The sequence below is a fragment of the Colobus angolensis genome, unplaced genomic scaffold (genome assembly GCF_000951035.1).
Source record: "Colobus angolensis palliatus isolate OR3802 unplaced genomic scaffold, Cang.pa_1.0 Scaffold83, whole genome shotgun sequence".
Taxonomy (NCBI): Eukaryota; Metazoa; Chordata; class Mammalia; order Primates; family Cercopithecidae; genus Colobus; species Colobus angolensis.
In genome coordinates this window covers 2,926,829-2,949,980 of record NW_012122154.1, presented here as the reverse complement: position 1 = coordinate 2,949,980, position 23,152 = coordinate 2,926,829, and the positions used below count along the sequence as shown (strand labels likewise).

General features: G+C 53.3%; 1 protein-coding gene across 2 annotated transcripts in view; it reads right to left on the bottom strand.

The window, feature by feature from the left end:
• Positions 1 to 4,766: 4,766 nt before the first annotated feature.
• Positions 4,767 to 23,152, bottom strand: part of TNS4 (tensin 4) — a 25,014-nt gene continuing 6,628 nt past the window's right edge. For both annotated transcript variants that reach the window (XM_011929834.1, XM_011929835.1), the window contains 11 exons: positions 17,237 to 17,660; positions 16,012 to 16,436; positions 13,885 to 13,971; positions 13,446 to 13,571; positions 11,234 to 11,326; positions 11,039 to 11,116; positions 9,613 to 9,681; positions 8,616 to 8,784; positions 7,515 to 7,583; positions 7,242 to 7,268; positions 4,767 to 6,635 (listed from right to left, as the gene is read on the bottom strand). In XM_011929834.1, coding sequence (XP_011785224.1) covers positions 6,494 to 6,635; positions 7,242 to 7,268; positions 7,515 to 7,583; positions 8,616 to 8,784; positions 9,613 to 9,681; positions 11,039 to 11,116; positions 11,234 to 11,326; positions 13,446 to 13,571; positions 13,885 to 13,971; positions 16,012 to 16,436; positions 17,237 to 17,660 — 1,709 coding nt within the window. In that variant the 3' untranslated portion in view covers positions 4,767 to 6,493. The remainder of the gene's footprint in view (positions 6,636 to 7,241; positions 7,269 to 7,514; positions 7,584 to 8,615; positions 8,785 to 9,612; positions 9,682 to 11,038; positions 11,117 to 11,233; positions 11,327 to 13,445; positions 13,572 to 13,884; positions 13,972 to 16,011; positions 16,437 to 17,236; positions 17,661 to 23,152) is intronic.

Here is a 23,152-nt window from a genome sequence, read left to right as displayed (position 1 = left end):
CTCAGCCTCCCAAAGTTCTGGGATTACAGGTGTGAGCCAGCACACCCGGCCGGCTTCCAGTTCTTGATCCAAAAGAAGTAAGTGTGTGTGTATGTGTGTGTGTGCACACACGTGTGTGTGTGTGTGCATAGATGGGAGTGGAGTGAACTAAGGATATGTCCCATGTCAGTGTGCACAGGGTGTCAAGTCTGAATTCTTGGAGGAGAGAACATCGCTTCCTGGGGCACATGTAAGCCCCTCCCCCAGCTCCTGGCCAACCCCGTTCGCCTGGCTCTGCGTGGTTCACATGGGAGCACAGCGCTTATTTGTTGAATGCATGAATGAATGAGTGTGTGTTGCTCACCCTCCTAACCCCCTCCTCATTCTTTCTCTCTGGTTCCCTCCTCCCCAGCTTGTCTCCCTGACCCCCAGGCCTGCTCCCAGCCAAGCTCTACTTGCCTTTCTTGGCTAGTCCAGATAGGGAGAGGAGAACACTGAAAAGCCTTCCAGGAAAGAGTTACAAAATAAGCCCCTGACTGGCCCTGGGAGCCCGGGAAGTTGAGGATCTCCTTTCCTGGGGCTGAGGGCTCCAGCCTGGTCCAGACTGGGGCTTGGTGGGGATGGGGAACATGACCGGGCAGGACTCTGCCTGGATGGGTGCTGTGGATTGAGCTGTGTCCCATCAAATTGGCACGCTGAAGCTCTCATTCCCCACGTGACTGTATTTGGAGATAAGGCTTTTCTGAGGTAATTAATTAAGGTTCAGTGAGGCCACAAGGGTGAGATTCTAATCAGATAGGATGGTGGCTTTAAAAGTAAAGGAAGAGAGGGAGAGAGATCTCTTTCTCCATGTGATGCGCACACACTGAGGAAAGACCACGTGGCACACAGGGAGAAGGTGGCTGTCTGCAAGCCAGGAAGAGAGTCCTTACCCAAACCTGGCCATCATGGCATCCTGATCCTGGACTTCAAGCCTCTAGAACTGTGAGAAAATAAATTTCTGTTGTGTAAGCTGCCCAGTCTATGGTATTTTGTTATGGCAGCCCGAGAAGATGAATAATACAAGGGGGAATGCAGGCCCCTGGTCCTGCTCTGTCTCACATAGTCCTCCCAAGCTCAGAGAGAACCAGAGACCCGGGCCTGGATCAAGCAGGCTCCTGCCCCAGCGTGTCTCAGGGTGAGAGCTCCTCTTCTTGGGCTCTCATCCCTTCCCTGGTCCGAACTCCAGGTTCTCATCCCAGCATCCTTCTCCCCAGCTTGAGCCTCAGATGACATCTCCGGCTTCCATGTTTCTAAAGCATAAATCTGGTCAATTACTCCTCAGCTGAAATGTCTCCCTGATGCAGGGCAGGCGAGCCCCAAATTGGGGCTTAGCCTGGGAGGGTTCTTGGCTTCATTCAGGGAATAATTCAAGGGCAAGTGGTGGTAGAAGAAAGCAGCTTTCTAGAGGTGGTAGTGTCACAGTCCTGTGACTGCTCCTGCAGAGCCGGGCTACCCCAGTGTGCTGAGAGCTGCAGCTCAGTAGCTTCCACACTCTTATTTGCACCCACTTTTAAACACATGCAAGTTAAGGGGCAGATTATGCAGAGATTTGTAGAAAAAGGGTGGTGACTTCTGGGTCATCAGGTTGTTGCTGCCATGGAAAGGGGTGGTAACTTCTGGGTGTTGCCACGGCAATGGTAAACTGACATGTCACACTGGTGGGTGTGTCTTATGGAAAGCTCCTCCCACCTCATCCCTGTTTTATCTAGTCCTCAGTTTGGACCTGTGTCCAAGCCCTGCCTCTGGAGTCCAGTCCTGCTTCCTACCTCATCCTCATTACCTATGGGATAAAGCTGAAGCAGGGTGCCATGTATGACCATGCACTGCACAGCCTACAAAATCATACACAGCAGGCCTGAGTCCCACCTCATTAATTCAGCAAATCTTCAATATCCAGACATTCTCAGCTGGCACCCAAGGGTCCTGAGGATCCTGTTGCTGCCTTTTTCTTCTGCTTTCTCTCTCACCTACTCCCTTAGGTACCATGTACTTGAGCCACATCAAACATGGTACATCTTTTCATACCTGTGTGCTTCACATACGAATGTCTCCATCTGCTTTCTCTGAACGCTGGGGCAATAGGATGGGCATGGACTTGAAATCCTGTTTCTCTGCCATTTACAGTTAGGAGAAGTTAACCCTCTGAGCCCCAGTTTTCTAACTTGTAAAATGGGATTAGGCATATATAATGTGCCTCTGATTGTATGTAGCACATGAGAGCCCCTCCCCCTCCTAAAAGTTGGTTTCTACCTCTCTTTGCATGCTGAACTCCTATTCATCCTTGAAGACCCAACTCAAATGTTACCTTCTTGGTAACATTGCCCTCTTTCCCTTCAAGTGGGTAAAGTTTATCTTTTCCAGTTTCTACTCTTTCTACCAGCCCTGCATAGCACTTGTAAACCTCTGTTAGAAACACTGTCATATTTTTCTGTTTTCCTGGTTCACATGAATAAAGCACACAGCCAGAAAACATTTGTTGCATGAATTAAGGCATTGGCCCTGGGTTGAAAGCCTTTAACCCTGCCCCTGCCCTGGGTCTAAGACCTTGCCCTGGGTCTAAGCCCTGGCACAAGAGTGAAGGACCAGAGGCCAAAGATAAAACAGAGCAGTGAGCAGCCTCAGCCCTTGGGGCATGGGCATGGGAAGGTGGCTGGTCAGATGGTCGGGGTAAGGGCACTTCAGCCTCCTGAAGAGGTCTCTGTAGCCTGAGAGGAGGCAGGGTTTAGTGGGTGTGGGAAACTGAGTTTTTTGTTTGTTTGTTTTTTGTTTTTAGAGACAGCCTCTTGCTCTGTCAACCAGGCTGGAGTGCAGTGGCACGATCACAGCTCACTACAACTTCCATCTCCCAGGTTCAAGGGATTCTCATGCCTCAGTCTCCCGAGTAGCTGGGACTACAGGTGCGTTACCATGCCTGGCTAATTTTTGTATTTTTTGTAGAGACGGGGTTTCACCATGTTGGCCAGGCTGGTCTCAAACTGGAACCTCAGTTTTGAGAAACGATTGGCAGTGCGAGAGGCTTCCCGGTTCCCTTCTCATGAACTCCAGCAGCAGCTGGACTCTGCTGCATGTCCAGCCACCTGGGACAAAGGGGTGAGGAAATTCAACTGGAAAAGAGCAAGAAGCTGGAAAGGTTTCTCTGCAAAGGGGTGATCGAGTAGAGAAGACATAATAAGGAGAGATGGTGAGAAAGGAGAGAGAGGAAGTGGGAGAAGAGAGGGAGGGAGGATGGGTGGTATGCGTGTGTATTGAGATCAAGAAAGGGATGGGGAGGGATGAAAAGACTGGGGGGAGAGAGACACTGGAGCGGGGGCTGCGGCAGGGGTTAAGACCGAGGGCTATAAGGCCTGGAGCCTCCTGGAGAGAACTCTCCTCTGGTGTTCCTGGGTGGATAGGAGGGCGGCTCCTCCCCTCCTGGCTCCTGGCTCAGTGGTTGTCCTGCCTCCCCTCTGCCGTCCAGCCCTCCCAGCCTGTCCAGCCGTCCAGCCCCTGCCGGGCTGGCTGCTTTGCCCTCAGCAAAAGTCTTAAGTTCTCTGCTAAATCTTCTTAGGGGAAACATGAGCCGTGGCAAATGCAGCAGAAATGATCGCCTTCCACAAACTCTGTTCCATGCTGGGCTAAGCAGGGCCAGAGCAGGAGACTGAGAGGAGTCTCCATCTGGAACTGCACTGGGGCGGTGGAAAGGGAGGCAGGGTCTACCCGGCGGTGGTTCAAGGCCCCTGCCACTGGGTCACATAGCTCAGCCCAGACAGAAGGAGGGGCTCTCCCGTTCCCAAAGCTCTTTAGGAGAACAGAAGTGCCACAGCCTCTCTTGCATCGCTTGCTGAGGCCTTCTCAGGGCAAGCCAGCCTTGGCTTCCTAGTTGTAGTGAAGTCTGGAGCAGGTCTGGGAGGGGGGCATTCCTCTGGGACTGGTTTAGGGGAGGACTGTCACCGGAAGGAGCTGGGGGTAGAACTCCCCAGGCCCAGGGTGGGATCAAGAGGCCATAGTCTAGTTCTTTTTCTTTTCTTTTGAGACAGAGTCTCACTCTCACTCAGGCTGGAGTACAGTGGCACAACCACAGCTCACTGCAGCCTTGAACCCCCAGGCTCAAGTGATCCTCCCGCCTCAGCCTCCCAAGTAGCTGGGACTACAGGTATGTGCCACCACACCTGGCTAACTTGTTGTATTTTTTTGTAGAGATAGGGTCTCCCTGTGTTGCCCAGGCTGGTCTCAAACTCCTGGGCTCAATCCATCCTCCAGCTTCGGCCTCCCAAAGTGCTGGGATTACAGGCGTGAGACACCACACCCAACCACAGTCCAGTTCTTCAGGGTGGAGCTGGCAGCTCTGGGGCCATCTGGTTTCGGGGACTCTTCTGGACTCTTCTTGAGGAGTTCCTGTTTTGCCCGCCTCTCCATTAGCTCTCAGTGGGGACTGAGTGAGGCCTTGGAATCCATCAGGGGCACCATACACACTCACTCTGGGCCCCGGGAAATCACAGTCCTCCTGTTTCCCCCCAGCAGAGCGGCAGGAAAGGGGTGATGAAGAAAGAAGAACAAGCGTGTTGGACGTGTGGGGGACACAGAGTGGTTTAAGCAATGGTTTACGAAGTGGAAGCCTGCTGAGCCTGTAGTGCCGCGGCCAGGAGCGTGGGAGGGAGTGTGGCACACCTGGTCTCCCCTAAGACACAGCCACATCCTCCCAAGTCAGGCCCCCTTCTCTGTTCAGGTCTCCATCTCCGAGGGCACAGCCCTGACTGCCTCAGAACTTACTGTTTTGCAAAGACAAACACTTTATTTTTTATGATAGGAGCTGTAGCGGAGTATATGGGAGCCTCTGTCAGCCCTCAGGCTGGGACTGGGCCCTGAGACCTTGAGAACCTCATCTCACATTCTGCAGACTTTGGCGGCAGGGCAGTGCTCGACCACCGGCTGGGTGGGCTGGTCTCAGCCTCTCCCGCAGGCCCAGGGCTGAAATCATAACCATCAGGCCCAACCTTGGCCAAAGATAATGCAGCTTTGGCAGGGCTGGCCGCTGGGAGGGGGCAGGCACTTGCTCCTCATAGAGGAAGAGTGGGCTTCTTCCCTGACCCTCCCTTCCACCCCGGTAGTGTGGTTTCCTTAGGAACTCAGGCCTGCGGGAGAAATGGTTCCAGCTTCTGGAGGCTGGGTGGGGGCGGGGTGGGGGGGGGAAAGAGCCCAGCTCCTCCAAGCCTCTTAGGGAAGCGGCCTCCTTGCATTCTTGACTCTCTGCTGCCCCCGTGTGGCTGTGAGGTTGCTTGAAGCCACATAGCAGTAGAGGGGCGTGTGTGTGTGTGTGTGTGTGTGTGCGCGCGCGCGCGCATGTGTTGGAGCGTGGGTTGGGGGAGGGCTCAGCAAGACAGGAGCTGAGGCAGAATCACAGAGAGATGGCCCTTATCTCTAGTCTCACCGCCTAATATTCAACATTAGGGCAGCTACGATACCAGCTTTGGAATACTCGCCTATCAAGAAATGGAGAGAAGCTGGGCGCGGTGGCTCGTGCCTGTAATCCCAGCACTTTGGGAGGCCAAAGCAGGTGGGTTACCTGAGGTCAGGAGTTCAAGACCAGCCTGACCAACATGGTGACACCCCGTCTCTACTAAAAATACAAAATTAGCCGGGTGAGTGGCACATGCCTGTAATCCCAGCTACTCGGGAGCCTGAGGCAGGAGAATTGCTTGAACCTGGGAGGTGGAGGCTGCAGTGAGCCTAGATCGCACCACTGCAGTCCAGCCTGGGTGACAATGAGACGCCGTCTCAAAAAAAAAAAGAAGTGGAAAGAAAAGATGGGGTGATACTCATTTGCAAGGGGGTGCAGGACAGCTGGGTCTCCTCTGACCAAGGGGGCAAGTTCCCTCTGCTGAGCTGCCCAAAATACCATACCCAGCTTGGCCTGCAGCATCCTGGCTGGGTGGACCCAAAAAGCCACCCAGAAAGTGGGAAAAGGAACAGAGGAACAGATATGGAAGGAAATAGAGTCTATCCATTCCCATTTTGTAGTCAATTCTTGACCATCACTGGCTGTAAGCCAGATACCCCGTGGGTCACCGCCAGGCACCTGCTGTCTGCCATGAAACAGGGGCTGCAGGTCTCTCGCTCAGCCTATTGTGTTGGCAGAGCCCAGGTCGATGGGGTCAGAGCGTCCTTGGAGGTTATTTTCATGCAGGGGTCTTCAGATGTGGGCATGCTTCAGAATCATGGAGGAGGGTGTTCAAATGCCCACCAGCATCTGAGAACAGCTGATCTTATCTATTGGTCTCCTTCTGTGGTTGAGGAAACTGAGGCCTGGGGGGTCTGGATGATGGTGACTGCTGAAGGCCATAGCAGGTTCAAGGGTGTCAACTTTATGCCAATCCCCCTAGTCCCACAGATTGGTCTGTCGATATGGCCACAAGCCACACCCATTCAGGGAGTGGAGGGGGGCTCCTTGGTGAGTCCCTGGAGGTGTTGGGAAGGTGCACAGGCAGTCTCTCACCTACATCCTTTCGGCATCTTGCAGCAGAGCAGTCACCAGGCTGATGACCTGCGAGGCTGGCTGGACCGTGTCATACTCCGCAAATAGGTGGCACACGTTCTCCTGAGGCTCTGTCTGGCTCTTGGCCACAAACCCAAAGATCCTGGTGGGGGAGGGCAATCTGAGTGAGGGGTGGGACCCAGGGAGGCATCAGGCTGGTGGGAATGGGGTGGTGGGGGGCCCTCAGCCTGCACCTCATTCTTCCCTGCCCCTCCCTTAGCCAATTGGCTCCAACACCTCCTTAAGATGGGGCTCCCTGAGGAAGAAGGTGCCTCTCCTGTCAGACTGGGAGATTTCCAAGTTCAAGCTCTGGGTTTCGTTTGTTTTGAGTGGGGGCTTCTTGAGGACAGGACCTGTGCATTCCCCATTAGAGTGGAAGCTCCCTGAGGGCAAAGATGCATCCTGATCATCAGACTGGGACATTCCAATAGCTTGAGGCTCCCTGAAGTTAGAGCCTGTACCTCTTGCAGAAGATTGAGGGCTCCCAGGCTCATGTCGCCCCTATCAGCCCAGAGGCTCTGAGGGCAGTGAAAGTCTTTCCCATCAGATGTGAGCTCCCTGAGGACCAGGGCCTGTGCCCTCATCAACACCTTGGACTATTAAAGTCAGAATGGGGCCTCTTTCCTTCTCTAGTTCCCTCCCCATGTTGGGTTTGGGGCCCTGAGACAGGGACCCCTCTTTGGTAACAGAGTAGACAGGAAGGCCTTACCAGGAGGGCTTGCAGTACTTCTGCCACCTGTAGGAAAAGAATACGATACCGAGTAATGAGGCTTTGCTCCATGCTGCAGGACCCTGAAGGAGCGGCAGGACTGGCCAGCTGTGTCCCCGCCCCACCACACCCCACCCTACCCTCATTCTGTCACCCTGACCCCTTGAGGTTCACAGGCTCCCTCTGGGATCCCAGTCCCAGAGTTGGCAGGACACCTTGGTGGGCAGCTGGGCCCTGGACAGCCTTCTTAGTTTGGCCCAGCCTTGAACTTACTTCCGTTGCTCAGGGTCCATACCACAGAAGCGGAGGGTAGTGAGGGGGTAATGGCGCCGGAAAAACACCCTAGCAGGAGGTGAGGAGAGAAGGGAAGCGATGAGAACCTGTCCCAGTGTCACCCTGCCTCCAGCATCTCTTGCTTCCCCCCAAGCTCAGGTGCCCTGTCCTCCAAGAAGTCTCTGGGTTAGACCTCGACGACCGCTACGGCTTTTCCCACTGGGGGGTCCTGGTGACCTGCTCCTGCCTGTCTCCTTTCATGGGACTTGTCTGCCTGTGTCTTACACTTTGGGGTTTTCTTTCATACCCCTACCATGCCATTTAACTTTTTTTTTGGCCCCTAACTTTTTGAGGACATGAATTACATCTTGGTCATCTCTTGTTTCTCCCTGTGAAGTGCTCAGCCCTGGATCAGGCTCCTGTTAGACTGTGAGATCCCGAGCCTGGGGAACAAACAATCTCATTCCTCTCTGGGTCCCAGTGGTCAGCTAGAGTCTGGCCTAGGGAAGATATTCCATCAATGGGTGCAGACATAATCAGCACCCATGAATACTAGTTAACTCCATTTTCCTTCTTCTTTTTTTTTTTTTTGAGGTGGTGTTTCACTCTGTCACCCAGGCTGGAGTGCAGTGGGGCGATCTCAGCTCACTGCACCCTCCACCTCCTGGGTTCAAGCGATTCTCCTGCCTCAGCCTCCCAAGTAGCTGGGATTACAAGTGTGTATCACCACACCCAGCTAATTTTGTATATTTAGTAGAGACGAGGTTTCACCATGTTGACCAGGCTGGTCTCGAAATCCTGACCTCAGGTGATCCGCCCACCTCGGCCTCGCAAAGTGCTGGGATTACAGGCATGAACCACCACGCCCGGCCCCCCCGTTAACTCCATTTTCATCAGTCACGATGAACTGGGACTTTGGCAGTGGATTTAAGCCTGGAGGAGGCAGAGAAGTTGCCTGGAGTCACTCAGCACATCACTGGCCCCGCTGGGTCATCCAGGACCCTGAACTCGACCTTTATCCCTGATCCGCGACTGTCTCAGCTATCCCCTCCAGCTCTACGCCACCAGCCCCGCAGCCCTAGGGCAAGGGAAGGCCCTTACTTCCTCTGGACATCCGTCAGGGTGATGCCCTGCTCTGTGACTTTGAAGTGGACCACGGTGGGCGTGGGGAGGACGTCCCTCTCAAAGGTGGTGGAGATGGCCTTCTGCACGGCCAGGGCTCCGGTCAGGGTCTCCACGCTCACTGAGCTCAGGTACAGGGTGTGGCAGCCTGTGGGAGGCAGACACTGTGCTGGGGCCACTGACCCAGGCCGAGGGGAGGGGGTGAGTTTCCTGTTCAGGAATCCAGTGGAGCTCCTCTTACAGCCACCCAACAGGAAGTGGGTGTGTGGGTGATCACAGTCTGAGGCCAACCCCAGAGGGCTTTGGCATCTTCTGTGGCTTTGCATCGCCCTGGCCCCTGGCCCTCCAGCATGGGGCAGGGGAGGGGAAGTTGCCATGTGCGTAGGGGTGCCCAGGAAAACATCCTTCTGTCCACACTTAACAACTGCCCTCCTCCCCACACCTCTACCCTCAAGGTCTTAGTTCATTGGCGACGGTAGGGACAGAAGACAAGAATGGGGAGGGAAGCCGTTCGTGCTCAGGGCATAGAGCAGAAGCTGTCACTGAGACAAGTGCCAACGTGTGCTGGCCTCTGGGAGTGTGGGTCAGGGACCTTTCCCCTGGTGAAGGCTCGAGGACTCGGACCTGACACCCCATGGAGGATCTCAAACCTGCAAACACCTCCAGGGCAGGTTCCTCAGACCCAGAGAGACTCTAGCACGTGTGTATGTGCCCGTGTGTGTGCAGGAGAGACTGTAAGTTCTGCCACCCCACCCCCCCCAACCCCACCCCACTTCCCTGCTGGCCTCTCATCTTGTTTTACAGGGGTGACGGGGTGGTGGGGGTGGCACGTTGTTAAAGACGCACAAACGAAGCTGAGGTGGGAAACACGTGTGGGCCTGTGCGTGTGTGCGTGCGTGTGTGCGTGCGGGCAGGGTTGGGAGGTGCCCTCTTGGGGCACAGCCAAGCTTGGCGTCTCCCGTCCTGTACCACTCACCTGCAGATTTCCTCTGGCAGGAGGCTGGGCTGTCTGTCGAGTCCGCGGCACCGTCTGCGCCTCCCAGCTCTGAGCCAAGGCAAAGAAACAGGCCCCCCAAAGGGGCGGGGGTGGAGTGAACGGACCCCTCTCACAGGAACAGGCCTCATGAATCCTTTTGAAGATCTCCCACCTCCACCCCCATCTCCAGGAAGTGACTCAAACCAGGTGTGATTACCGTAATTAGGCAAACAGGCCACTTTGGGCTCCCTAAATGCTTAGTTTGCAACTCTTTTGATCTCTTCTTCCCCTCCTCGCCCCCCTGCCTCTTAGATGGCTGCCATGATCTTGTCCTCACAGGCCCCTGACCTCCTCACTTCTTTTGGACCCTGTCCCAACCCCTGACCTGTCTTTGCAGAAAGCCAGGAGGCTCTCACCAACGCTCCTCTAGGACTCCCCTGTGCCGATGCCCTTCTCGAGCTTCTCCTGCATACCCCTGAGATGATCTGTTCCATCTGAGCTGTCCCCCTGCCTAGCTGTACGCTCTGGATAGGGCATGCTGATCTGAGTTCAAGGTCTGACTCTGAGGGCCTTTGGGCAGATTACTTAACATCTAGAACCGAATCCTTCCCTTCCCTTCCCTTCCTTTCTCTTTCTTTCTTTCTTTCTTTTTTTTTTTTTTTGATGAAGTCTCGCTCTGTTGCCCATGCTAGAGTGCAGTCGCACGATCTTGGCTCACTGCAACCTCTGCCTCCCGGGCTCAAGTGATTCTCCTGCCTCAGCCTCCCAAGTAGCTGGGATTACAGATGCCTACCACCATGTCCGGCTAATTTTTTGTATTTTTAGTAGAGATGGAGTTTCACCATGTTGGTCAGGCTGGTCTTGAACTCCTGACATCAAGTGATCCACCTGCCTCGGCCTCCCAAAGTGCTGGGATTACAGGCGTGAGTCACCGCGCCCAGCCCTTATTTTCTTATCTGTGAAATGGGGATGATAACAGCAAAGTCTGCTTCACAAGCTTGTAGTGAAGCATGAATGGGTGAGTGAGTGCTCAAATACTGGACCCAGAAAGAGAAAACTCTCCAAACTATTTGATTTAGGCTCTTTCATCCTCTCAAAGCAGGCTGCTATTTATCCAACATCCATTCTATGCCAGGCATTGCGCTAAGAGCCTTGCCCGAGCTATCTCATTTAGTCTGCACAGCAATCCTATAAGTAGGTACCATGATGATTGTCCCCATTTTATAGATGAGGAAACTGAGGCTCAGAGAGGTCAACATTTTCAAATTTTCACAGCTAGGAGGTGGAGATGTTGAGCGACTCCAGTACATGCAGTTTTAACTGTGACACTAAAATAATCCACCAACAAGGTAGAAATGAACCCCATTTCTAGTGAGAACAAACAGGTCCCCCACCTTGGCATTCCCTCTTTGGGGCCCAGACCCACCTTTCTGCGGGATGGTGAGTTTGCAGGGCAGGGCCAGGGCCATGATGGAATGCTGGCACACGAAGGCAGAGAGGCTCCCTGAAAGGACACAGGCAGCCCTGCATGAGTAGAGCTTCCCTAGCCCACCCCACAGTTCAGAATAGAGACTTCGCTGGTCCCCCATCCCTGGGGAGCCTGGAGGCTGGGGAATCTCACCAAAGTAGGGCTCCTCATCGGCTCCTTTGAGATGCACTCCTTTGGCAGAAGACTCGATGAGGAAGTGTCGAATAAGGTCATTGCTGTCCTCGCCTGGATAGAGAAAGACGAAAGTGCATTCCGATAGAATTCCACCTTGTGGCTGGGCGCAGTGGCTCATGCCTATAATCCCAGCACTCTGGGGGGCTGAGGCGGGTGGATCACTTGAGGTCAGGAGTTCGAGATCAGCCTAACTGACGTGGTAAAACCCCATCTCTATTAAAGATTAAAAAAAAAAAAAAAAAAGCCGGGCGTGGTTCACATGCCTGTAGTCCCAGCTACTCGGGAGGCTGAGGCAGGAGAATCACTTGAACCTGGGAGGCAGAGGTTGCAGTGAGCCGAGATTGTGTCACTGCACTCCAGCCGGGGTGACAGAGTGAGACTCCGTCTCACCGGAAAAAAAAAAAATGCCACCTTGTCCATCCCCCTGCCTCTCACTCCCACAGAGGAGGTGCCAACACATCTGCTCAATGACTCCAGCCACACCCTCTTCAGGAAACCTTTCTCTTCTTCTTCTTTTTTTGGGGGTGGGGTGGGGAAACCTTTCTGTTGCTCAAGAGTTACCAGGGATTTTTTGTTGTTGTTGTTAGACATTGTCCTGCTCTGTCTCTCAGGCTGGAAGTGCAGTGGCGTGATCTTAGCTTATGTGCCTCAACCTCCTGGGCTTAAGGAATCCTCCCACCTCAGCTTCCTGAGTAGCTGGGACTACAGGCGTGCCTCACCACGTCTGGCTAATTCTTCTGTAGAGACAAGATCTCACTGTTTTGCTCAGGCTGGTCTCAAACTCCTGAGCTCAAGCGATTCTCCTGCCTGGGCCTCTCAAAATGTTGGGATTACAGATGTGAGACACAGAGAGGCTTAGAGAATTTTTCTTTTCTTTTTCTTTTTTTTTTAGACAGGGTCTCATTCTTTGGTCCAGGCAGGAGTGCAGTGATGTGATCATGGCTCACTGCAGCCTCCAAGACCTCCTGGGTTCGAGCGATTCTCCTGCTTCAGCCTCACAAGTACCTGGGACTACAGGTGTGCTCCACCACACCTGGGTAATTTTTGTAGAGACAGGGTTTTGCTATGTTGCTCAAGCTGGTTTCAGACTCCTGGGTTCAAGCAATCATCCTGCCTCCGTCTCCCAAAGTGCTGGGATTACTGGCGTGAGCCACTGTGCCTGGCAAGGACACTTCTTAATTATTGTTTAGATAAATGTTGACTCTTTGCTCTGGTTTCTGTCTCCCCCTGCCCACCAGGTCATCTTTGCTGGAACCACGCTGGCCCCGGGCGTGGCAGGGGGGCGGGGGGCTGGAGGAGGTGAACAATGACCTTCTGACTCCTTTCCACCAATCCACAGCGTCCTCCTCAGTCTGGGTTCATTGCCTCTTGCAAGGCGTCCTTTATAAGCAACACCCTCCTCAGAGGTGACTTTCTTCTTGTGACAGTGAGGCACACTGTCAAGAACACGAGGCTGGGCGTTCCATCCTCCCGTTATCACTTAATTGCTCTGGGGTCATTAAGTAACTCTGGGAGCCTCCGTTACCTCATCCATTAAATAAGAAGGTGCAATCCTGGGGTCTGAGTGAGCCCTATGACCCAGGTACCTTGTATTGTAATCATGTTTTCGTCTGTCTCCCTGGTGAGGTGGCGTCTCTGTCTGATTCCTCTGTATCCCTGCTGCCCCACACAGTGCCTGGTGTGTGGTGGATGCCCCATGGATGTTTGCCATCAAATGAGCGTGGGAGACCACAGGAAAGCATGTGGTAAGAGCTATCACACACACGTGTGCTGAGCTAAGACACACACGTGGTAAGCTATCACCCGTGAGATAAGCTAGCTACGCGTGTAATCACACATTAGGTTCCCTGGGAATGAATCCAGTTTGACTCCAAAGAGAGCAGCCTAGAGGGGGCTGGGACCCTCCTTCTCTCCCACCAGGAGGAAAAAGCAGGGAACTGGGGGTGGGGCTCGGGAAGGCAGAAGCACTCAGGCTTGCTGTGAAAGGCATTTTTCAGGGTGCCTTGGGGCTGGAGGGCGTTGGAGAGAATACTGGAGTGGACACTTCTCCTAGGTGCTGTTTTAAGACTGGTGCCATGTCACCCTGAAAGCCAGTGCCAGAGCCAGGACTGGAAGCTACCACACCCCACTGCCTCAGTGAGATCTTGAGTGAGCAGAGACAGATGCATACCTGGTCGGTTCTGGGCAGATGGGGGAACCTCCTGGACCTTCAGGGCCAGGCCGAAGGAGCCTCGGTATGAAGAGCTGTCCCTTATGACAAAAGCCCCTGGCTCCTCCTTCCTCAGCAGCTCGATTGCTGGAACAATCCTTGAGTCAGAGATGGACACCGCCCCACCTGGGCACCCTCTGTCCCCCGCCCCATAGGGTCTTCACAGAGCGGATGTTACAGAGTCACCTTTTGTCCCCAGGAAGTTCTTTCTACTGTCAAATCTCCACCATTCTTGCTGTGGTTCCTACTTCCTTGGGAGGTCATGAGGTCAGCAGGACATCCCCCTCCCCTGCTTCCCTGGACCCACTATTTGCCACTCCTTAACTGTAACCCAGGGCCCTGCCTGATGCAAAGTGCAAGACCCAGATCCGATTCTGGGGTCGCTCATGCTTCCTTTTACCTTGCTCTCGGGTGATGTTTGGCTTAAACCAGTATTTAGATGTGTCCATCACGAACTTCATGGTGGGCTGCATGTCCCTGGTGGGACCTGGAGACAGACAGAGAAGGGGGACCCTGTAGGCTGGACAGATGGGAGCTGAGGGATGTTCACCAGAGAAGGCTGGAGACCCTTCCCTATTCTATTGCTCCAAGGTCTCATTCGACCACCATCCCAGACCCTAACTCCATTGTATCTCCAGGGAAAATCAAACAGAAGGATGCCAGGGTTTGGTGCATCTAGAACTCAGAAGTGCCCTTGTATCCTTGGTAATGAATAAAAAAATGAATAGATACAACCTTAGTTTAAGGAGAAATGGTTTCTCAAATCTAGTGTTGAGTTCCCTGGTGAGGACTGAAGTAAGAGATAAACAAGGAATTCTCAGATGCTTCATGTTTGATATCACATTCTCCTCCGTCTTCATAATCCTAAGAATTCCTTAGGGGAATATTCAGCTTGGAAAAGAAAATAGCAGAAAACGCGAAGGAGAGGAAAATAGCAGATCTGGGCAGAAAAACATGCCCCTGGGAGGTGGGAGGCTGGGTCTTGGCTCTGATATGGGATAACCGAAGCTCAGAGGGAACCAAGTGGACTAAACAACTTCTGAGGGTCTTTAATGTTCCAGTAGCCTATGAAATTAAAATGAATTTTGTTTTGAGGATATTTTGCAGAATTTGAGAAGATCTGGGGGTACAGTTAGTGATATTATGGGACCAAAGCAGGATGGGAATATCACTAGGCTAAGTAAATGTACTCTTTGAGATGCCAAAATGGCCATTTCTCTGGGTCCCTAAGGCAGAGAGCAGTAGCTGTCAACCTTGGCGGCTTGAAAAGGAGTGTTGTGACCAGTTACTCTCAAGTAACTCATTAAAAAAAAGTACTGAAATCTGCAAATGATTTGTGCTAGGAAAGCGATCAGGGCAGAGGCAAAGGCATGCCGGAAGTGTCATTTTCTCCTGCTTGCCTCCACATGGCTTTGTGAGTGGGAGTGAGCGGTGGGCTATAGTAAACATTTCTCCCCCACTCTCCCAGAGTTGCCTTGATGCCTGTGAATGTCATGGCCAAGTGGGGGCTGAGAAGCCCCCCGATGGCCGAGGGAGGGGGAACAGGGGGTTGGCAGGGGACTCTGCTCATGGGAGAGGCATCCAGAGGGTGTTAGAGCTTAGCTTCTGTGTTTACTGCTGTAGGTTCTGGTTGATTTTGTTCTCCTTGGACGCCTGTGGTCTCAGACTCCGGGAAGGAGAGTGTTTGCTGTTTTGCGGTTTTCAGCTGTCTGAACTGGAATGCATTGTCTCTATTGCCCCATCCACCCCTTCTGTGTTCTCGTCATCCATGAACGTCAGAGTCAGAACTGACTCGCCCTCTTGCTCTCCTTGAGTTAGTCATCAAGCACATCCTGAGGGTCGCCTGGCTCTGTCCTCTCTCCTCCACCCCCACTGCCCCATCCCGGTTCAGGCCCCTGCTCTTCGTTGAGCTGCCAGGGTGATCCATTGAGTGTGCACCTCTGACCCCATCACTTTCCTGTGTGAGGCTCACTGATGGTACCCTATTGCTTAAAAGGCAAATTCTATTTTTCTCTCTCTCTTTTTTTTTTTTTTTAGTTTGGCATTTAAGGCCTTTCACAATCTGGCTTCAAATTACTCTCAATGACTTGAACCTGCACCCAACATTCCGGCATTTCCTGAACATGCCATGTGCTTCCACACCTTCCCGACTGTGGACCCCCTGCTCTCTCTGCTGGGAAAGCCTTTCCTCTCCTTCTCTGACCACAAACTTCTGATCCACTTCACAGATCCAGCTCGGATGTCACTTCCTCTGTTCTCCAGACTGAAAGAATCATTCCTTCTACTTTGGCCCATATGATTGAGAATATCTCTTTACCTCCACATTTATCCTACCCTACCGTGAGGATTTGTGTTTGTCTCTTTCTAAACTGTGTCCCTTTGTGTGTCCTCGCTACCTGGCATAGTACCAGACACACAATAGTTGCTCAATAAATGTGTTGACTGGCTGTTGCAGAAACCCACTGGCACTTTGTCTATTCCCCCAAGCCAAACCTTACATTGCTTGAAATATTGGTTTACAACGTACCCTCTGGGCATGTGGTGAAGGGGGCATCTGACAGGGTCTGGCTGTGGCTCCTGGTGGCTGGACAGGGGTTGCTGGGAGAAGCAGCTCCAGGTCGAACAGAGCTCTGGTGTCCTGGGCTCCGCTGGGGTGGAGAAGACCCTGGTTCTGGGGAGCCGTTGATCAGCACAATGGGTATGTCCACCATGGAGTTGGTGATGGATGGGGGGCAGCTGCTGGCATGTTCTTTGGCCAGTGGTGGACAGTGGGGTGCTCTGGGTTGGCCCATGGTTAGGGTAGGGTTTCTCGGAGCCTGAAAGTCACTGGGTCTCATACACAGGGACACTGAGCCAAGGCTGTGGAGGCTGGAGGAAGAGCTGGCTGGACTTTCCAAGGATCTGGAAGATGACTGATGACTGGAGTTGCTGGAGTGCAGGAGAGACTGACTGCTGCAGCAGGAGAGTCAGACAGGTTGTTAGGGCAGTAGGTGGCTCAGGGGCTAGAGCCAGGCTCTGGATCTGGTGATCTGGGTTCCTGTGGCTTTGGCTAAATAGAACACTGCATACCCCACCCCGTACAGCCCACAGCAAAGTGCACCCCCACCTAATCCTTAAGGGATGGTAAGGATACAGAAATATCCCTGGATGGTAGGGTCTTTGGTCATTTAAAGTAGCTGATGAGCTGACCCCTGCAGGCTTTGGGCATAGGCTGGCCCCCATTCCATCTGCCTTCCCAGCCAGGTCGTTCTGACTGAGCTGTCAGATCAGGATCTCCCCAGGCCCCCATGACTCCCAGGAGCCCTGCAGATGGGCTGGACCTACGCTGGACCACAACGTGGCTGATGCAGAGGGAACTCCCCAGCTGCAGGAGGAGGCCAGTTTCACATCCAGCCAGACTTCTCCCTGAGCTCAGAGGCCTGTGCCAGTGGGCATGGCTGTGGAATCCCCAGCCTCTGTGCCAGGGACTGCCTTGGCCAGTGGCTTTGGAGGTGGAGTGGGAAGCAGAGTCCTGTGGTTCGGTCTTCCTGGGGCAGAATGGGTGTGCATGTGCCTGCAGTTCTACTGTGAGGTCTATAGAGAATTGAACTGGGATGATTGTAAGCGATGCCCAGGCAGGGCATTCCCTTTTGGTTTTGGTGCCTGCCCAGATTTTGCTCAGAGTAGGGTGCCTTTCAATGATTTTAGGGGATGTGTGCGTGTGTGTGCCTGTGTGTGTATGTGTGTGCAATGTTAGAAGCTACAGAACCTACCTTCCAAACATGTAGCTGAGATCAGACGCTGGGCTGGCTGACAGCACGGAGATCCTGCTGCCCCGCTGTGGAGCCAGGCCTCCCAGTCGCTTCTCTAGTCTTGGAGAAGCCACCAGTGGGGAGCCCAAGCCATGGGGGCTCGAGGCTTTGCTCCCCATGCAAGGGATTGAGATACTGGGGGAATTTGGGGGTTGAGGGGACAGACCCTCTGAGGGGGACAGAGGGCGCTGGTGCCCCCTGCCCTGGTTCCCAGAGAAGATGAGGCTCTCACTGCTGCTTCGTGTCTCTCGGGGGACGTCTCTGGAAAGGAAGAGGCCACCACTGCGAGGGGAGCCGAAGGGTGGCGTGACAGAGGGGCTGGAGCAGCGTTGGGGGCCATCATGGCACCTTGATCTGGCGGAGGTCACCTCGATGTACTTTATGTCTTTGGGGGAGAAAAGCAGAGCATTGGTGAAACACAGGAGCCTGGACTCATAGAACAGAAAGGCTGGAAGTGTCCTCAAGGCCATTCTGTCCCCTCTTTTATAGAGATGAGGAAACTAAGGCCCAGAGAGGAGAGCCCAACTCCACCTTCAGGGCCCAGTTCCAAAGTCACCCTTCCTGTGACAACTTCCCTTGGGTGAGGAGATGCAGTAGAGGACTGAGGCCTCGGAATGAGACAGACCCAGGCTTCAGATCTGGCTCTGCTACTTATTCTCTGAGAGACTTTGGCCAAAAGACTTCACCACCCAGGGCCTCAGTTTCCACACCTGTAAAGTGGGGCAACTGCATCCAGCCTCTTGTTGTTACAAAAAGGATGAAGTGACACTTGTGTAGGCAGCACAACACTGTTCTTGACACAGAGCAGGTGCTTAAAAATTGGGCAACCCTCTCCTTTGTCTGTGCCCTTTTCCTAGCTTGAAATGGCCACTTGATGGGTTGTGCCAGTGACACTTTCTGATGCCTCTGCTACTCAGGGTGTGTGAAAGTGGTTTCTCTGAGGCTGGGCGCGGTGGCTCACATCTGGAATCCCAGCACTTTGGGAGGCCGAGGCCGGTGGATCACCTGAGGTCAGCAGTTCAAGACCAGCCTGGCCAACATGGCGAACCCCATCTCTACCAAAACTACAAAAATTAGCCAGGCGCCTGTAATCCCAGCTACTTGGGAGGCTGAGCACGAGAATCGCTTGAACCGGGGAGGCAGAGGTTGCAGTGAGCCAAGATTGCGCCACTGCACTCCAGCCTGGGTGACAAGAGTGAAACTCCACGTCCAAAAAAAAAAAAAAAAAAAAAAAAACAAAGTGATTTTTCTGTACCTGCAATGAAAGCAGGGATTCTCAAGCTTGGTTACACACTAGACTCACCCCAGGCTGCTCCTCGTGCCAATTAGATTAAACTCTCAAGGGTGTTAACCCAGGCCTCAGTTTTGTTTGTTTTCCAGGTTTTCAGGTGAGTGCAGTAGACCATGAATGGCCCAGCAGGACCGTATCACCTGGGCTCCACCCCTATGGAAACATAATCTGCATTTTAGCGAGGCCACCCAGGGCATGTGAATATGCAGTGGAGTTTGAGAACCCTGCTTTCGAGCAGGCACTCCCTGAGCGCAGGGCTTGCTGCATTCTTGAGCTATGGATCTCCCAGGGGATCGTAACTGGTACACAGGGATCACCCAACACACCCCAGGCTGCCGACTCGCTCCAGTGCTCTTTCCACTTCCGGGTCGGGGCACCCGGGACTCTTGGGATTCTGAGGCCTTGTTCCTCTCCTGAGGTCAGCCTTGGAGTGGGCTGCTCTGCGGTTCTCCCTATGGTGAGGATGAACACCCTTCCTCCTGACCTGGGGGAGGGGAATTGTCCTTGGTGTTGTTCCAGCAAAGCTGGAGGAAGGTGGAGGTTAATGAGCTGCTCTTTTCTGAAGAGTGTGAGTCTTGCCTCTGGCTTCCTGGCATGGAGGCTGGGGAAATTGGGGAGAACGTGCACCCTCAGCTCCCACCTGCCTGGGGCCCTGGCACATGTACTGTTCCTCCCCATTATGACTGTGGAGCCCCAGCCTGCCCCAGCCCGCTCCAGGGTAGGGCCATCTGGCCCTGCTCACGGTTACTGCCTCTGTCTGAGCCTGCTTGGGCCACACGGAGGGGGTGGGGAGTTACATCAGATGAGCAAGGGCTGGCAGCTGACCGGGGCTTGCTGCTCAGCGGGTGGAGGAAGAGCCTGGCTTTGTAGCAAAACAAACCTGGGGTGAGTCCTGGCTTTGCTGCTTTTCAGCCAAGGGCATTGTGTAACTTTCCGACCCTCTCTGAGCCTCTGTTTCCTTATCTGCAAAGTGAGGATCTGAAACCAGTCTTCCAAGGCTGTGATGAGGATGAAATACAATAGCCTGGAGCCTGGCCCATGGTGAGGCTCAAGAGAGGAGCATTTCCTACCTGCCTGCTTTTTGGGGGCAGTACTGGCCAAATGGAGCCCTCTTTCTGGCTAAGGTTGGGGTTCTCTCTGCTTAGAAAGATGACTGCAAGGTGAGACTCTTTGGGGGACTTTATTGTGGGCTCCGGAAGAAAAGAGATCTTGGAATGGGCTGGATTCTTCTGGAAGGCTGGAAAGCACAACTTCAATTTTTACAGGACTTTATAGTGTTTATACCCATAATCTCCTCTGAACCTCGTAACAGCCCTTGAGCAGGGCAGGCATTATTTTTTACAGAGGAGGAAACTGAGGCTTGGAGAAGAGTGGGGATGGAGCTAACACTTAGTGTACAACGATGTTTCATAGAGACTGGTCTTTATTGAGTGCAATGTGCCAGGAGTACTACGAACACATTGCTTGTATTAGCTCTTTTAACCCTCGTGACAACTCTATTGAAGTAGGGAATGTTATTAACACCCACATAACAGATGGGAAATCTGGAAGGCTCAGAAAGGTGAAGTGAGTTATCCGATGCTGCACAGCCAGGGAGTGTTGCTAAGCTCTGTTTAGGGACTGCTTCTTCCAGGATGAGCCCTGCTCCAAGTCCTTGCACCATGAGAAGGTGCTTGGCTGCTATGCAGAGGGTCTCTTGGCCTGGTGAAGCTCTCGGCTCCCTACTCACTGGGTCATCTAAACATCCACCAGGGACCTTGCTGGGGGTGCTGAGTAAGGAGAGTGGGAGGGGAGGGAGGAGCCCGGTGCTCACCTCCCATGCCTGTCCCAAGGTGGGTGTAGCTGGGGGGGTGGGGCTGGGGGCCTCCACCCATCACAGGGGTGCAGTCGCTGTTTACTGGCCTGTGGGGCAAGTCTGAGCAGTGCTGGGTGGGTGCCGGCACCAGCCCCAGGCAGGCGGGTGAGTGGAGGGGAGGGCATGTAGGTGAGGGGTGGAGAGACAGTTATTAAACCCCCTTCACTTGGGCTGGTAAACAGCCTTGTCTGGCAGAAATTGCTGGAATTTGAAAGTGGGGGCCTGTTCCAAAGATGGGGTGTGGGACATTGGAGAGGATAAAGGAAGGGATATGGTGTTTGCTTCTAGGAAGCGCATTCCCTGGGGGCCCCCAGGACAAGTTTAAAGGAAGGCAGGAGCAGGGAACCTGGGGAAGGTTTGTGAAGCGCCCAGGAGGTTGGGTCTCAGAAGAGGAGCCTGCAGGCTGCCTCCAACCTGATGGATTCTGTGATGCCCCAGAGGCAGAAGACTAGACTTTAGAAAGAGAGAAAGGACAGTGGCCTATGGAGCCCAGAAGGCTGGGATTTGAGGCCTGACCTGTCTCTCCTCGGCTGTGTGACTGTGAGCCATCACATACCCACCCTGAGCCTCAGTTTCCTCATCTGTAAAAGGAGGTTTCCACTATTTCCTTCAAAAGCCAGACACAAAAGCCAGTCTGGCCAGACTCTTTTTTTTTTTTTTTTTTGAGACAGGGGTGGATCACTTGAGGTAGGCTGGGCAACATGGCGAGACTCTGTCTCTACAAAAAGTTTAAAGATTACTGGGTTGGCAGGGTGTGGTGGCTCACACCTGTAATCCCAGCACTTTGGGAGGCCAAGGTGGGCGAATCACTGAGGTGGGCGAGGTCAAGAGTTCAAGACCAGCCTGGCCAACATGGTGAAACCCCGTCTCTACTAAAAATACAAAAAAATTAGCTGGGCATGGTGGTGGGCACCTGTAATCCCTGCTATTCAGGAGTCTGAGGTATGAGAATTGCTTGAACCCTGGGAGGCAGAGACTCCATCACCCACCAAAAAAAAAAAAAAAAGAAAAAAGAAATTAGCCGGGCGTGGTGACATGTGCCTGTAGTCCCAGCTACTGGGGATGCTGAGGTGGGAGGATTGCTTGAGCCCAGGCACTGAACGCTGCAGTGAGCTACGATCACACCACTTGCACTCCAGCCTGGGCAACACAACGAGACCCTGTTTCAAAAAAATATATGTATATATATTAGGGGAAATGTCAATATAGAATTGCCAATGTTTAATTTTAAAATTTTCCACGTTAGGACAAAGAGGAACAGTAAACATCTCCTAGCACGGGAATGTCAGAGTGTCTTTCCTTGAACAGCCCAAAGGTAGGAAGGAGGAGATTGTAAAATGGCAGGGGATCCTCCACTCTGAATACATTTAGAGGTAAGAGAACTCACCACAACGCTCAGAGCTGTAGGCTGCCATGGGCCAGTGAGAGCTTTGTCACCAGCAGTAGGGTCTGCGGGGAGGATTTTGGGCACAGGTGCCTGCTATTCTTAGTGATGGTGGAGAACTTCTCAATGGGGAGCTGACCTGGCTGGGCTGTCTTAGGCAGTGAACGCCCAGGCATTGCAGGTGTCCAGGCAGAGGTTAGAGGAAGGGATTTTTTTTTCTTCTCCATCAGAAGGGGCCAGGGCAGTGAGGCAGCTTCCTCAGGACCTTCTGGCCACTGCCTGCCTTACATTCCCTGTTCCCCAGAGTGGGGTGGACACACGTTCACAATGGCATGTGGTGCCCAGGGTATCTGTGGATGTGGACCCATGCCATCAGCCCTAAGCTGATCATGAGCCCCTTCCATGGAGGAAGGGTCCAGTTGTCACCAACCCTCACCCAACGTGTGTGGACGTTCCACAGGGACTGGTTTTGCCCCACCTGGCCTTGGATATGTGGAACTCCTGTCCTGGGGCATGAATGGTAAAACCCTGGGCTTACTCCTGCCAGCAGTAATTAGGCCCAAGACGCCTTTCCTGCAGTGACATGCCCATGACTGGCCTTAAGAAACAGGAAGACCCTTGAGGGACAGTTTCTTTAACAGGCCTGGCAGGCAATGCTTGGCGAAAGGGGGCAGAGCAGGCAGGAGCCCAGGAGCCCAGGAACCCGGGGTGCCAGAGGGTGTGGGTGCTGGGCTGGCCTCCACCTCAGAGCCCAAACCTACCCTGGGGCTAGCCTGACGTACAACCCCAATGTTTAATAAAAACAGCTACGATTTAGAATAGCGTATAGTGTGCCAGGATTTGTGATAAGCAGCCAACAAATGTAATTTCTTTCAATCCCCATAACACCCTTTGAGGTAAGAACTCTCATTATCTCCATTTCTCAGATGAGGAATCCGTGACACAAAGCTGTGAAGCAAGCAGCTTGTGAAAGCTCTGCCTGACGCCAGCCATTAGGCTAGACTGGCTCCTTACTCAACCCCAGCAACCCCAGCTTTCTCATTTGCGAAACGGAGATAAAATATTCGGCCGAGCTCACGCCTGTAATCCCAGCACTTTGGGAGGGCGAGGTGGGTGGATCACTTGAGCTCAGGAGTTCAAGGCCAGTCTGGCCAACATGGTGAAACCCTGTCTCTACTGAAAATACAAAAATTAGCTGGGCCTGGTGGCAGGTGCCTGTAATCCCAGCTACTGGGGAGGCTGAGGCAGGAGAATTGCTTGAACCCAGGAGGCGGAGGTTGCAGTGAGCTGAGATCGTGCCATTGCACTCCAGCCTGGGCAACACAACGAGACCCTGTTTCAAAAAAA